A 14,436-nucleotide genomic window follows, 5' to 3' on the forward strand; every position below is an offset into this window, starting at 1 on the left:
TCATATGATGAAGGAAAGCAGCAGTGTAAGTGAATAACAGGAGGGAGCTAACTGTTCCATCACATTAGTATTTTAAAAGACCATCTACACAACCATGAAAATTTAATCTAGAAGAGACAATGCTGTGGTACAAAAAGTTTATTTAGTCACAATTTTGTAAACATATGAGGTAAATTAACGTTTACATCAACTTGCTTCTTGCAGAATTTAATATACAAGGCACTTCTCTGAAGACAGTACTGTTAACTGTTTGCTGGTTTTATTGCTACTACAAGTTCCTGACTGCGTGGAAAACTTGTTATGTTTGTTGTCAGATTCTGTCATGTAAAAGACAAACATCCAGAAAGCAACAAGAAAGTTCTGAGTAAGCTTTCTCATGCTTTAGAACCCTTTAACTGTGAGAAATAGTGGCAATGCAAATAGCAATGTATTCTCCACCTTAAAATATGCTCACGCATCTTGCATAACTCTTCAAGAACTAAAAATTCTAGAATTAGATTGGCATCTTACAGCAAACTTAAAATGCAAATCTACAATTTCTTTATCACATCAGTGGTTTTAGTTTATGCAAATAGTCCCATTGCCATTAATGGTCTTATTTGCAAAACTTAAAATAACTTGCATGAAATTGTATTTCCAGGCTTAGACCATATTTTTGCCTAGAAAGAAAAACATTTATTTTTTGTAAAATTTTCTACAGTGTAACAGTGCAGTGTTTATCCACAAATACTTTGTTCGGAATTTTAAACCAGGCTGTAAGTTTTGCTCATAGGGGACACATGTCACAGCTAGTTACTGTGCTCTGAACACACATGAAGGCATATGAACAATAATGAACCTTATTTTATTTGGTAATAATTGAGTTCATGATGAAAAATATTTTTTTCCATGGTGTGCTCCCTATATATCCAACACCCGTATTTTAATTACACAGAGAAAGTTGATACTATGGATCAGTGACCAGGTTAAATTTAATGGTACTGCCTTATGTCTGAAGAGTTCCTGTGTTATAGTAAGACATTTCTCTTTTAAGTTTAACACATTGGCAGAGTCATTCTTTTACTTCTTATACAAATGTAAACCTAGAAAGCAGTTTATTTCATCCAAATGTGCAATCTGAAATCAAAAGCTGAATGTAAACTTACGAAAATCTAAATTACAAGGCACACTTTTCACAATAAAAATCAAAGTAAAACATCTGGAATTAAAAAAAACCCCAGCCTGTTCAAATCCATGGTGTTAGTGTCTGTAGGAAACAAAAAGACCTGGGGGCTCAACACTCTGCTCCTGCAGACTGATGTCACCAAATGAACTCAGTGGAATACAACAGTTTGTAGCAGTTGAGGAGGCAGTCCCATGACTAACCAAAAAAAGGACCTAAATAGTGATCTGATTTTTAAAGCTTGCTTTTATTATTTTACTGACCCTACACTTATGTACTCATACCAGAAAATAATATTAAGAGCTGCAAAATGTCAAACATTTAATTAGCTCTAAGTGCCTTGTTGAATGACAAATATACTGCAAAAAGAGTAGTACATCATACACCTGGTAACTTGTTCAAAGAGTATCTTTTTTCAGTTTTCTTTTTTCAGCATATTTTTTAACTTCAGGTAAGAGAGAACAAGTTTTCCCACAATTATTCTACTCAAAGAGCAAAAATGTGGGGGGGTTTTACTCAGTCTGCTTAGTAACAGGCATGATTCTGTTCTGACTTCTGCTTTTGTGATAACTTACCTACAGGTTTCATCTTAGCTGTGCACCTGAGGTCTTTCAGAATTGTGGCCTGAACAGCCATATACTAAACCAGGGTATCACTTGCTACCAATTCCCATGAAACTTTGTAATTAATTGATGTGAAAGAGTCAACAGCTCGGAAATTAGAGGATAATTTTTGCCAACAGACTCTATTCTGCAAATCAGTGGGTGTTTGCACATATTTTCTAGAACTGCTGAATTCTGCATAGAATTCAGCACTTGACTCACAGGATGTTGAATTCAGTCATCATTCACGAGTAAAGATTAAAGTCCTCAAAACTGGCCACACCAATTAGATTTTTCTTTCAACAAATCTGAATCCAGATGTGATGCGGCAAATACAAGCAGTTGTAAGCACTGAGGAATTCTGCCAAAACAGTTACCTGGGCTTAAATGAAGAGACAGTTACTGGACTCCAAATGAAACTGCAGGTAATGAAGAGGCTTGACGCTGCATAGTTACGTGATGGAACTTAAGCTGATCTTAAAAGCGCAACCTGTGAGTTGTAGCTTTGCTTTCTCAGGCCAGGACTGCCTGGATGCAGAGGCTGCTCTCTCAGACTTCTCTTAGGGGTTGCAATAGAGTTACATTTCTCCCCCCGAGCTTCACCTAACAGGAAAAATCATCTTTTAGAGCTTTCCAGAAGTTACTCTAGCTGAAAATACCATATGTTCCACTAAAGCATCTGAACTCTCTGCAGGTCTAACCACACACATTAACTTGAAAAGGTCAGACTAGGTCTCAGTTGATCCTAAGTTAAATCTATCTCTGTTACTATTTTTTATATACAGTATGGATGCAATCCTGCAGGACACACTCTGTGAGGGTAGTACTAAAGTAAGGGCTGCAAGATGCAGAGCCCCATCAAACAACATCAGTTTTGCTCTCAGGAACTGATATAAAAAAGCATACATTCCAGGAGGCCTGGTTTATATAAACACACTCCAGAAAGACTTTGACTTCATTCTTCAGAAGCATAGAAGGAAGGAAAATGTAGCCTATAAACTGTGATGTACTAAAATACAGAGATGCATATATTGCATTATTTCAGCAATATAGTTAACTGGCATTTATCAAAACTTTAAAAACTGCTATTATAGATGCTAGTAAATCTAAAAATTTTGAATCTTAATCTTTGCCTTTGTTTACACCTAGGCAACTTCAAGTTTAGTCTATGTTCAGCACAGCTGCATGGATACAATAGAGAGCAAAACTTGGCTTTTAGCTTTCTTGCAGAAAGGGTTTTTATGGCTTGTAACACAGAAAATCCATTAGAGCATGCCTGAAGCTGAATACCTACTAATAAATATCTTTATTGTACCACTACACATTGATTTTTAATGCAGTGCCTGCCCTTAAGATCCATAGCAGCGGAAGGACTTCTCCTCACCTGGTTCAACACAAGCAGGACAAGGAAATCATGAGACAACATGCCCAAAGGTTGCAGAACAGTGCTTCTGATCATGAGAAGCTCTTTGTGACTACTCAGAAAGCAGTAAAAATGTTTAATCTTGGGTGGTGGGAATATATTTTGGCTGTTGAATAAAATAAGCATGCTCAGGAAAACATATAACAGCAGAAATAACTGGCAATGTTAATTACTTGCTACAGCGTGACCCTGCTTTGCCTGAGTAAGGACTGCACTGCCAGGCCAAACACTTCAAAGACACAAAGGGATATCCCAGTGTGTTTGACTGCTCTTTTCCAGTTACAGTACTTTCGATCTATAGCAGCAACAGGACTGACTCCAAGCTTCAGTTCTTTTGGATTCTGCTTAGAACAGAAGCTGGGCCTAATTCTGTACCAAAACTCTCCTGAGCCTTATCAGGCACGCAGAATTCTGACTAACATCTTGTTAAGGAGGAAATAAAGGACAGAGCCTGTTGTAAGAAAAGCTGCACCTTCAAAAAAAAAAAAAACAAACCAGTATTTTCCTTCACCCATTTTTAAGGGAAACACACATTTTTCAAAAGGAGGATTTCAATGTCTTTTCTAAGGCCCAAAATCTAAATTTCATCTGGCTCCCAAAACTTCATGTGAATGTTAGTTTTGCTTGAATAAGGCCTGCAAGATCCATTCCCAAATCTTGCTTCTTGTTAAATTGAATGGAAGTCCTGCAAGTGACTTCAGTGGGATTGGAAAAGACCCTTCAGCCACCACATTGACCAGGTATTTTAGCCACCTTTTCTGCAATACAATATTATCTGTTTTCACTGACCTGAGGACGCTACAGATTGATGTTAAAGAGTACACAACAGGAAATAATGTTGCTTTGGGAATTTCACCATTAGTAAGTTTCTTTCCTCTTAACATTTTCTTGTAAGATCAAAGATCAAACTAAAATTATTAAATACACAGTCAAGTAACTTTAAACCTACAGATTATTCTTAAAATGTTCAAATACTTGAAAATAAGCACTCAAGTTTACTTCTAAAAAGCATTTTTCCAACAAACTTAAGCTGATATCTAATAGTCTAAAATGCAGAGCTGTACTTCATCCTAATTATCCACGGGCAATATATGGGGCCACAGTGTATTGACATCATAATCCTTGCTTTCTGAAGAGAAATTGTTCTGTGTAATAATTTCCAAGGTGTGGTTTAAATTCCTGTCCTCCTGTAAGCAATTTTAGAAGTCAGCTAAAATTATAATCAAACATGCTCAAACATATTTGCAGGCTTATAAACATGGTGTGATCATGGCTGGCAAACACTGGATAGAAGGTCAAACCGAACACTTCCTAACAGGTCAAGAGTAAAAAAAAAAAAATTATGGAAAGAAGAACCTCAAAAATCTACTCCAGGGGTTCCCTAAACTTTGCCTGGCCGAGGAGCACATTGGCGACTTGCCGTGAGCACAAAGGCTTCACTAAGTCATATTATATGGAAGAAACTGAGTTACCTTTAATATGGCAAGTTGGTCCGTAGAGACGACAGATGCCAATAGGCAATATACCACCCTGATGTTCGCCATAGGGCTACGTAAGATTCAAGAGGAAGAAAGTAAGTCATTGCATCTGCTCATGTAGAGCTTCTGTGGACGAGTGGAAGTGAAGGCAAGGGCAAGAGGGAGATGACAGCAAGGTGCATGGGCATAGGGATATTAACACTTTTCTCGGATGAAAGTCAGCCTCAGGGCACACTGCCAGCTACCATCACCACCTGCTATCTGTGCAGGCCTCCCCTATGGCTGCCCTTGAGGGATCTGCCATGAACGTGAAGGAAAGTGGGACTGGTCTCCTGGCCCACAGGCTGCGCTTCGGTCACCCCTGACCTATTAGAAAATGTTGATAATTTTCCCCACTACAACTCACAGAGTGCAAAAACAGCAAGCGCCTAAGTTTGAAGCCCAGGCCTTCTCACCCACGCCAGGCCTGGCCTCCCCGGGCAGCTCCCCTGCCCACTCCACCTTCCACCACCTGCTCCCCCGAGCAGGGGCGACCGCCCTACACAGCCAGGTCGTCTGACCGGGCTCTGCAGCTGCTCGACTTACTGGCCCTGCTCAAGCGCCGCGTGTCTACAAGCAGTGGTGGCTCATGCATCTCCACCGTGGTGCAGGCAGCCGAGACGGGCCGTGCCCCCGACAGCTCCACCTCGCCCTCCACATCCCACCTACTGCCGCTCGCCCCGCTCAGGCTGGTGCTGCTGCCGCTGTTGGCTGCGGCAATGGGCAGCACAGCTGGGGGTGGGAGTAGCTGCTCCAGTGGCTCTTCCTGCTCGGGAAGGGGATGCCGGACACTGCTGGGTGTAGAGGAACCTGCTGAGCTGGAGGAAACCTTCCCCTGCTGCTCAGCTGCCACGTTGACCCAGTTCTGCTCGGACGTCAGGGCACGGCTGCTGCTGTTGAAGTAGTTGATGACGGCTGGTGTGGGCGTGGGCATGGGGGTCGGGATGGTGACGGGAGTCGAGATGGGTGTGGGAGTCACAGCACGGTGCCTCTCCTCAGAAATTTGTGGAGCAGGAGGGTAGCTTGCCATGGATGTCGTGTTGGAGGGGGGCCGTGGTCTTGGAGCAGCTGTAGCATAGTATGATGCCATGGTCACTGGGGCCAGTAGCGGTGTGACAGCACGGGTGTCAGGCAGAACAGGGGCCGGCGTGGCAGTTGTGACCACCACAGGTGGTGCTGGTGGTGGCAGGGAAACAGGTTTGGACTCCCCTGTTACCATAACTGGTGTCATTGTTGCAACAGGCATCTCAAGGATGTACTGGCTTGTCATGCCCTGCTTAAGCTTCTTCCACCCCAAGTGATATATCTCAAGCATGTTCAGCAGCAGGGAGACTGAGGCCACCACCAACATGAAGATGATAAAGATGGTCTTCTCCGTGGGCCTTGAGATGAAGCAGTCCACAGTGTGTGGACAAGGTGAGCGGCTGCACTGGTAGACTGGCTTTAGCTCGAAGCCATATAGGAAGTACTGGCCCACAATGAAGCCCACCTCAAACAGTGTCTTGAATATGATATTGAAGACATAGGTACGGAGCAAGGCACCCCCCATACGGATTCTACCACGTTCATCACGGATTGGGAGCTTCTCTTTCCCCCTTTTGACAACAGGATCTTTGACGTTATTGCTGCCTCCTCCACCACCACTGCCAGATGCTGCCGCTACTGGGTAGTTGCCATCTTTGCCACTTCCCTTCTTTTTCAGCTCCTCTTTCTCTTTCCTCTTCTCCTCCATGCGTACAATGTGCAGGACATGGCCCAGGTAGATGAGGGTTGGAGTGGAGACAAAAATGATCTGCAGCACCCAGAAGCGGATGTGAGAAATGGGGAAGGCTTTGTCATAGCAAACATTTTCGCAACCAGGTTGCTGAGTGTTGCATGTAAAGTCCGACTGCTCGTCTCCCCAGACCTCCTCAGCAGCAGCCCCCAGCACCAGGATCCTGAAGATAAACAGTACCGTCAGCCAAACTTTGCCAATAACCGTGGAGTGCTCCTGCGCATTCTCTAACAGTCTCCCCAGAAAGCTCCAGTCACCCATTGTTTCAGATTTCTAACCTACAATAAGAACATCAGAGCAATTAGAGCAACGTTAAATCATCTTATAATTACACAACACTGGGGCAGAACAGATTGATCCTCAACAAATGATATTTCTTAAGGGCACTTGCTTTTGCAGAATATTGCACACATACATTAAGAACTAGATAACCCCAGGACCATGCAACCACAGGCTTTGGTGAGCACAGAAGGGAGATGTTTAGTGCTCTCGCAGAGCCCATACAGGATTAAGTGCCTATACACAACTGGCAAGAAGGATTCGTAAGTTAGAATTTCTACAAGATTTAAATATTTTAAAAAACATTACTTCCTCTGTCTGAGATGGCTCTAACTGCTCCTGCTCATATTTAGAAAAGAACAGGTAGAAATCAGATCAAATAAACAGAATAATCTTACTATTAACACAACTGCACTGGTATCCAGAGTGTGATGTGAAGTTTGCCTAACTCTAATAATTTTATTGTTATCAGAACTTACTTATTCCAGCATTCAGAATGTTAGTAATGTCTCAGGCCTCTGCTATTTTTGAACTGTACAAACACAGAAAAATAATTACTCAAAACCTATGGAATTTAGAGTTTAATTTTGGAATCTGTACGACTCAACAAGCATGTTCCCAAAGCCTAATCATGTTCAAATTTGTTTATTTCTAATAAAATCCAGACATTTTAATAACTTGAAATATTGGGAAGAATGAGAAATTCTGAGACAAACGGTGAAAAGGTTTCTATGCCATTTCCCCTACTGTCCTGGCAGCTGGTGTTACTGAATCATACCTACTGCAACATCATTAAAACAAAACAAAAACCGAAACAACAAACTCAAGGTCACTTCGGCAACTATATACAGAGATTTTCCTGGAAAAAAATAAAAGTACATCCTATGACCTTACTTCTGTGACAAACAACTGGCATATATTCTCAGCAGCTTCCACCAATTCATGTATGATGGGCCTCCCAAGTCCAATTCTAGGCAGAGACACAATTGCTGATTTGGAAAGGCTTAAAATGCAAGACTTTTTTTAATATCAGATTCCTCACAAGTTTCCTCCAATTGAGAAACAGGAGAAATCTGCTGGTATCACTTCTGTTATCCTAGGCCTGTTCCTAACTGGATTATATGCAAGAATATTGGAATATATGTAAGAAGTACATTTCATTCTCCTGATAAACTCCTATGTTTTATATGTCAACCTTCAACCGAAAACAAAATAAAAAACTTTGCTTTCAGTAACTTCAATACCTTCAGAAATACTTGTATTGTAATTCAGCTCTAACAATTTGCATACAAAAAAAACACTATGAGAAAGGCAATTATCTTCTTGTTTAAAAATCTTAGAATATTTCATAAATATAACTTAATTACTTCTTATCCAAACACCTGGGTGTCTTACAATTCCCAAGAAAAAGAAAAGGTGTTCATCACCACAGCTAAGAATTTACACCTAAAAAAGTATACTATTCTCATCATTATATGACTGTAATTTCCAGCAATTATGTCACTGTTTTTCCAAAAGAAGTATTTCCAAAGTCTGTTCTGAACTTCTTTCAGGCTTTTAATTAAAGCAATTAAGGAAATTAAACTTATTTAAGGCACTTTTTTATAACTTGATTTTACTGTGAGGCAATGAAATACCTCGAACTGCAGACTAGTATGCTTTCACACAAAAAGCAATAACACATCCGTTAGTATTTTGCAGTTTTGCAAATCCTGGAATACTAATTCACTTTTTTATCCCACAAAGTTAATTGAACAAAACCTCCCCCTAAAAATACGTATTTGATATTCTTCAAAACCACATTCCCTTTAATGTAAGTGAATTCTTTTTCCAACATAACATGATAAACTGCAAACGATACTAAAAATGAGATACTGATTTTGTGTATGTATGTTCACAGTCCTGAAACATTTTTAACATATATTTAGATTCTTTTTGAAGAATGTATTTTTTCTCCTCTTAAAACAGTAGCCCAAAGCTGAATAATTTTTTATGGTATTTTTATAGTCTTAATATGTTTATATGATTTTAAAATTTAATCATCAATCTTGTTTTTATAATGTTTAAAATATTTTGGATGGTTAAGTAATTTTAATCTTGACAAATAATAATTTTTAAGGGAATAATGAATTAATTTTGTGGGGTTTTTTACTCAAAACCATTTGAAGATATACCCAGTTTAATTCCAGGTTTGAACAGAACTAAACTGTTGTTTAGGCATGTTCTTATTATGAGTGGGAAAATGGAGGAAAAGCAAAATGAACAATGTGATATTTGATGGATTAAAGAAGTTTAGCACAAACCTAAGTTCAGTATTTCCTTTCTCTGCTATTCTTGACATTATTCTGTGCCTCTCGGTTCAATACTCTCTGCCTCACTTTATTTTCCATTCAGATCAAACAAAATAGGCAGCTCAGCAGTCAAAGTTATGGTTTGTTCTTTTGTTACTAATACTTGTAATAGAAAGTTTATTAACCAGCGAAAAGATAGACCATTAAATCTTCTTGAATACAGCACTCATGTCCCATTTTCTTACCCTTGTATCCAATGCCACAAAGGCCACATACTGGTTTTTTATAAAAACTGATATTACCTTCTGTTGCATAAAAAGAATGAAGTTGGTCTGCCCTCCTGAAAAACGATAAGCCCTGCACGTGTAAGGTACCAATTTTTGTCCCCTACAGGCACACTGTTGTGCATCCCTTATAGAGATCAATAGGCAATGATGGCTACAATAAAAACAGGATATTTTGTGCTTTTCTGAGGATTTATCTAGTGATTAGCAGAAGAACAATAACAATCTGTAAAACTTAAAGATGACAAATAATATATCTATCTAACTTATTCTGAATCATTCTCCATTCACCAATACTACTCAAGAATTTTTTTCTTTTTACTACAGGTCAGCAATGCCCAGGCTGAGATAATTCAGGACACCAAAGACATGACACAATGCACTTCTCAAAGGATACACATAAAAAAGTTACTCTAATGCTTACATTAGTTAGAAGATTTATTTCTGTATATCAGAGTGTGCAAAATCATCCTGCACACAAAGAGAAGGTGTTTAAGCTGTGAGCAGATACTTCACAGCATCTTAACTTCACAGAGGTGAAAAACCTCAGTGTACATCTTAGTATGAATTGCAGCAACTGTTGCCTTCACCAGAAACATGTCTTGTCCATAGTACATAAATACTGGAAGGACATAATTTCCAAAGGCAATGCAAAGTTACACATCTCCACTGGCTGGAGAGTTCCCAGAAATCCAGGTCCTGTGTCTTTCTTCAATGTCAATACATTCTTCAGTGAGCAATTCTTAAGGCAAATGTAACTCATCCAAAAATCAGACCAATAATTGTAAAGGGGTGCCTTGATACAATAATGTTTAAATTACATCAAATGAAAACAAAAGGTTCATAAAGCTCTCAGAATATTTGATTTTTCACTATTGAGTTCAACAATACCTATATCTAAATTTAAACAGCCACAACTCAGTATTTTAATTGAGAATAATCCCAAGCTTGCTTTTGTAGTTTTACATAAACTTCAACTATATAGTATTACTTTCAGTGCTGCTGAAATACAGAGACAGGCAACTATTAAGACCTTATCTTCAATATGAATTGTGAAAGGAGACATTTTTTCTTTTTGTGCTTGGAAAAAAATGCAGATTAAAAAATGAAACATCTTTATCTGCATTTCATTATGTCCATGAATACCCACAAGGGAATGACAGAGAATCTGTCTCAGAAAACAATCTAATTCAACGGTAGGAAAAGCAAGGACTTCATGAACTTTGTATCATTTAATAAGAACTGGGAGTCTTGTATTATTTGGTGTATTGAATATTATTTGGTGTATTGAATTGTATTGTGTTTCTTGTATTAGAAAGTCATTCCTCTGAGACCAACACTGAAAAACGGACATTCATAAAAATTGGCATGGCATTTAAGAATCAATATTGTGTTATTAATCACTAGTTTAGTACATGTACAAACACACTTTGCATGTGACAAAGAGAACAGGCAAGCGAGAATAAACTTTAGAAGCTGCAATGTCACATCAATCCCTCTGCAGGAGAGGAATAATTATAATGTAACACAAATTTGCCAGTTATTTTTATTTCGGATGACATCACTGAAGAAGTTCATCACTATGTATTAGGTGTGCAAAATTCGACATTTTATTATTTATAATTTTACTCAAACATGTATATGTTTATGTATTTATATACACATATGCACACAAATAAGTACACAGCTGTGTTAAATACATTACCATATTATGACACTTGACATATTTACAATTTCATTATACTGGTACCTCCTAAAAATGTCCCAAAACAAATATTTAGAAACCTAACAGATATCCTTGTCTGAATACAATTTCTTAAATTCAGCCCATGTTTCCTTTGATTTCTCTGGACAGTCTAAAAACTTGGGATTTAGACTTTTTTTTCTTCTAAATTATTTATAAAGCAGTATGGCAAAAAAAAAAGCTGTTAGAACAACTTGCAATATTTTATTTGTTTTTACACCAAACAATCGGGCATCTCCTCTAGTACCAGGTTCTTAACTCTGCTAATTTAAATCAGACAAAAGCAGTCATCCTGCAGAAAAGTCTGTAGCGTGACCATGTAATTCCAGACAAACTGGCATATATGCTGGCACAGAATAAGCTACTATAATTTCCAGTGAAACTTAATGGTATTTGGCCATGTCCAAATATATGAAACACAACGGTGAGTGTTTCATAAAACACAATAGAGGTTTCACAGTTCATTTTATAAACTCGTTTAAACAAGGATTTTAAAAATACTTTTCTTCATGCTCCCAGTGTCATACTTTCAGACACATCTATCACCACTCTCATTATATTTTAAACACTTGTTAAAAATTAATTCCTTGACTGATCTTGTTATTACCTTGAACTTACTTTACTGCTATGGAGCCTCCTCCTTAAATCCCAGGCAAAACTTCTTTTGACTTCTTCTTGACTCCACTTGACCTCTGAGTGAAAGTTTGGCCTGAGTAAAGGAAAAGTGCGAGGAGTGCAGGGCTGAGCCCAGGAGGAGAGCTACACCCCACCTGTGAAACTCCTCTCTTCCCTGCTGGAACAAACCCCTGCCCTGATTTGTTAGCCACAGGAGAAAAACAGGAACAAAAAGCAACCCCGTTTGTCCCCCAGAATACTCAAATGCCACTTAGAGCTCTACATGGGAATGAAAAGACAGTGACTTACCAGTAAAGCCAAAAGGTGTGAAGGGTGTGGAGCTACCGGGGGACTGCGGAACAGCCGTGGAGCATGAGGGCAACAGTCCTACATCCCGAGTGAGTGAAACATGAATGAGACAGAGCTGTCAGGTGCCCACATATCATCAGCCACACAGATCTAAAAACTGCACAGTGAGGAGTGTCCCGCCCCCCGCCCCAGATGTAAAAACGAAAGAAGAGCCTTTCTGGCATTCAGGCATTCAAACACTCAAGACCCTTTTTCACTGCAGAGAACCAGGGACTCCAACATTTGAGTATCCATCTGAAAGGACTTCAGGCAAGTTACAGTAACTGCAAGGGAGACCCTGTTCAAACTTCTTAAAGTACACTTTTGTACTATGAAAACCATTTAAATTTTTTCTAGTTTAGTTCTAAAATGTTCTAGTAGGATTCTTTCATTTCCCTTTAAATTTACCTTAAGGGTAAATTTAAATACCTCTAGTATCTCTAGCTACTCAGTTCAATTTATTCTTCATATCTATGTCAGTGTCTTAAAGACCAAACACACTAAGGATTCCTAATAACATGCTAGGCTTATATGATTTCTTCAGTGCATCAGCAATGAACCCAAACACTTTTTGCCTACAGGAAAAAAAAAGACACAAATGAAACAAGTTTTTTGGTTATAACATTGGCAAGTTTTTACTTAATCAAGCTTCATACCTTCCAAAGAATATTTATTCATCTCAATACTTCTCATCACTTGTGAGTCCTGAGTGAACAAGTGAGTAACTGGCACATTTTGATAACTCTCAGACCAAAGATGTGGACAGAGTGAGGTAAAAGTCTGGTCAATGCAGGGAGGCCACCCGGCCTTTTCTACTATCAGTAGAAAGTGCTTGTATGGGCCAGATAACTTAGAGCTCACCTCAAGGAACCCCGGAACCATCTTGGGTTATGCTCGTGAACTCCATCATTCTGTGTGGCACCACTTACAACGTTGAAAGAAATTCTGGCTCTGCTTTATATTTAAGACTTAACTTTACTCCGAGTACAAAACTGGCTTGAAATGCACATCAATGTTCACATGTTAGTGGCAACTTCTAAGAAGATATTACATGCCCCTAAACAAAAATCCTGGATATAAATACTTGTTGCTTTGTCCTCCACTGCATCTTCTGAAGTATTTGGTGACGTTTGGACACTTCTCCCTGCCACACCAGGCTCAGTTACCGTCCCATCTGCGAGCGCCGCTGCCTGCAGACAGTTCCCCCGGTGGGGCAGGAACAGAGTGCCAGGGTCCCTCAGAAAGGTATTCAGAGCAGTAGGGCCCCTGCCTCGACTCCTCCTCAGCAGGATGACCAGGCTCGGCCCCGCCCTGCCCTTCCCCGGCGCCCATCCCATGGCCGGGGGACACGGCAAGCGGGCAGCGGCCCCGGGCAGGCTCCCGCCCCCAGCGCCGGCTCGGAGCGTGCCCGCGGCCGCGTCCCCTGTGCCGGGCGGCGCGTCCCTGCCTGGAGCCGAGCGGCGCAGCCCAGGCTCGCTCTACTTACGCTTGGCGGGAGGAAGGCTTTTTTAAGCAGCAAAGGAGCGACTCGTTCGGAAGAGTCCGGGCGGCGATGGCGCACAGGTCGTTTAAGCGGGAGGAAGAGGCGCCCCCAAACTTTGCCGGGGCTGTGGCAGAAGCGGCGGGGCGGGGCGGGCGGCGCCGGGAGCCCGTGCCCAGCGCCCTGCCCTGCGCCCTGCCTGTGGCTGCCCGCACTCCCCCGCCCGCACCTCTGGCGGCCGCCCCGCAAGGCACCGGGCACCCGGCCCTCCCTCTCTCCCCTCCCCTCCCCTCCCCTCCTCTCCACTCCCCGCCTCCCGCCGCGGCTTCACACGGGACGGGCCGGCAGCCCCTCTCCACGCCCGCGAGGTTCCAAGCGGAGTCTCTGCGTGGATTTTGAAATGTTTGTCACTGTGCAGATGACCCATCCCACCTCCACGGGATTTCCTGGGAAATAAAAGAGTTTCTTCCCCGCTGAGGATAGAAGTGTCAGAAACCCCTCCCCGCCCCGCCGGGCTGCGGCGGAGGCAGCGCCGCGGGAGCCGCCGCCCGCTCGGTGCCGCCGCCCGCTCGGTGCCGCCGCCCGCTCGGTGCCGCCGCCCGCTCGGTGCCGCCGCCCGCTCGGTGCCGCCGCCCGCTCGGTGCCGCCGCCCGCTCGGTGCCGCCGCCCGCTCGGTGCCGCCGCCCGCGGGGCGCGCTGTGGCCGGGGTGCGGCTGCGGCCCCGCGCTCAGAGGGCGCCTCGCCCCTGCCGCCGAATGCACGGCCCTCCGCGAGGTGTCAGAGACACCTGAGCAAAACAACCGAACAAGTTCTTCACCACAAGGAGAGTTTTCTCTCTGAGAGCAGATAAATCTCACAGGTGGCTGCCTGTGCTTCCTGCATGAAGAGCCCCAAAGGGCTGCCATCCCCTTTTTTCT

General features: G+C 41.8%; 1 protein-coding gene across 2 annotated transcripts; it reads right to left on the reverse strand.

The window, feature by feature from the left end:
* Positions 1 to 311: 311 nt before the first annotated feature.
* GJA3 (gap junction protein alpha 3) lies at positions 312 to 13,726 on the reverse strand. 2 transcript variants are annotated; one of them, XM_082278910.1, is made up of 4 exons: positions 13,526 to 13,726; positions 12,001 to 12,078; positions 11,695 to 11,785; positions 312 to 6,756 (listed from the first exon to the last, which is right to left on the reverse strand). In XM_082278910.1, exon 4 carries the CDS (start codon positions 6,737 to 6,739, stop codon positions 5,204 to 5,206), a length of 1,536 nt encoding a protein of 511 aa, XP_082135036.1. In that variant the 5' UTR covers positions 6,740 to 6,756; positions 11,695 to 11,785; positions 12,001 to 12,078; positions 13,526 to 13,726; the 3' UTR covers positions 312 to 5,203. The 2 variants fall into 2 exon arrangements, with proteins under 2 accessions (XP_082135036.1, XP_082135037.1); XM_082278911.1 differs by lacking the exon at positions 11,695 to 11,785.
* Positions 13,727 to 14,436: the final 710 nt, after the last annotated feature.

Source organism: Coloeus monedula, assembly GCF_965178545.1.
Source record: "Coloeus monedula genome assembly, chromosome: 3".
NCBI classification, from domain to species: Eukaryota; Metazoa; Chordata; class Aves; order Passeriformes; family Corvidae; genus Coloeus; species Coloeus monedula.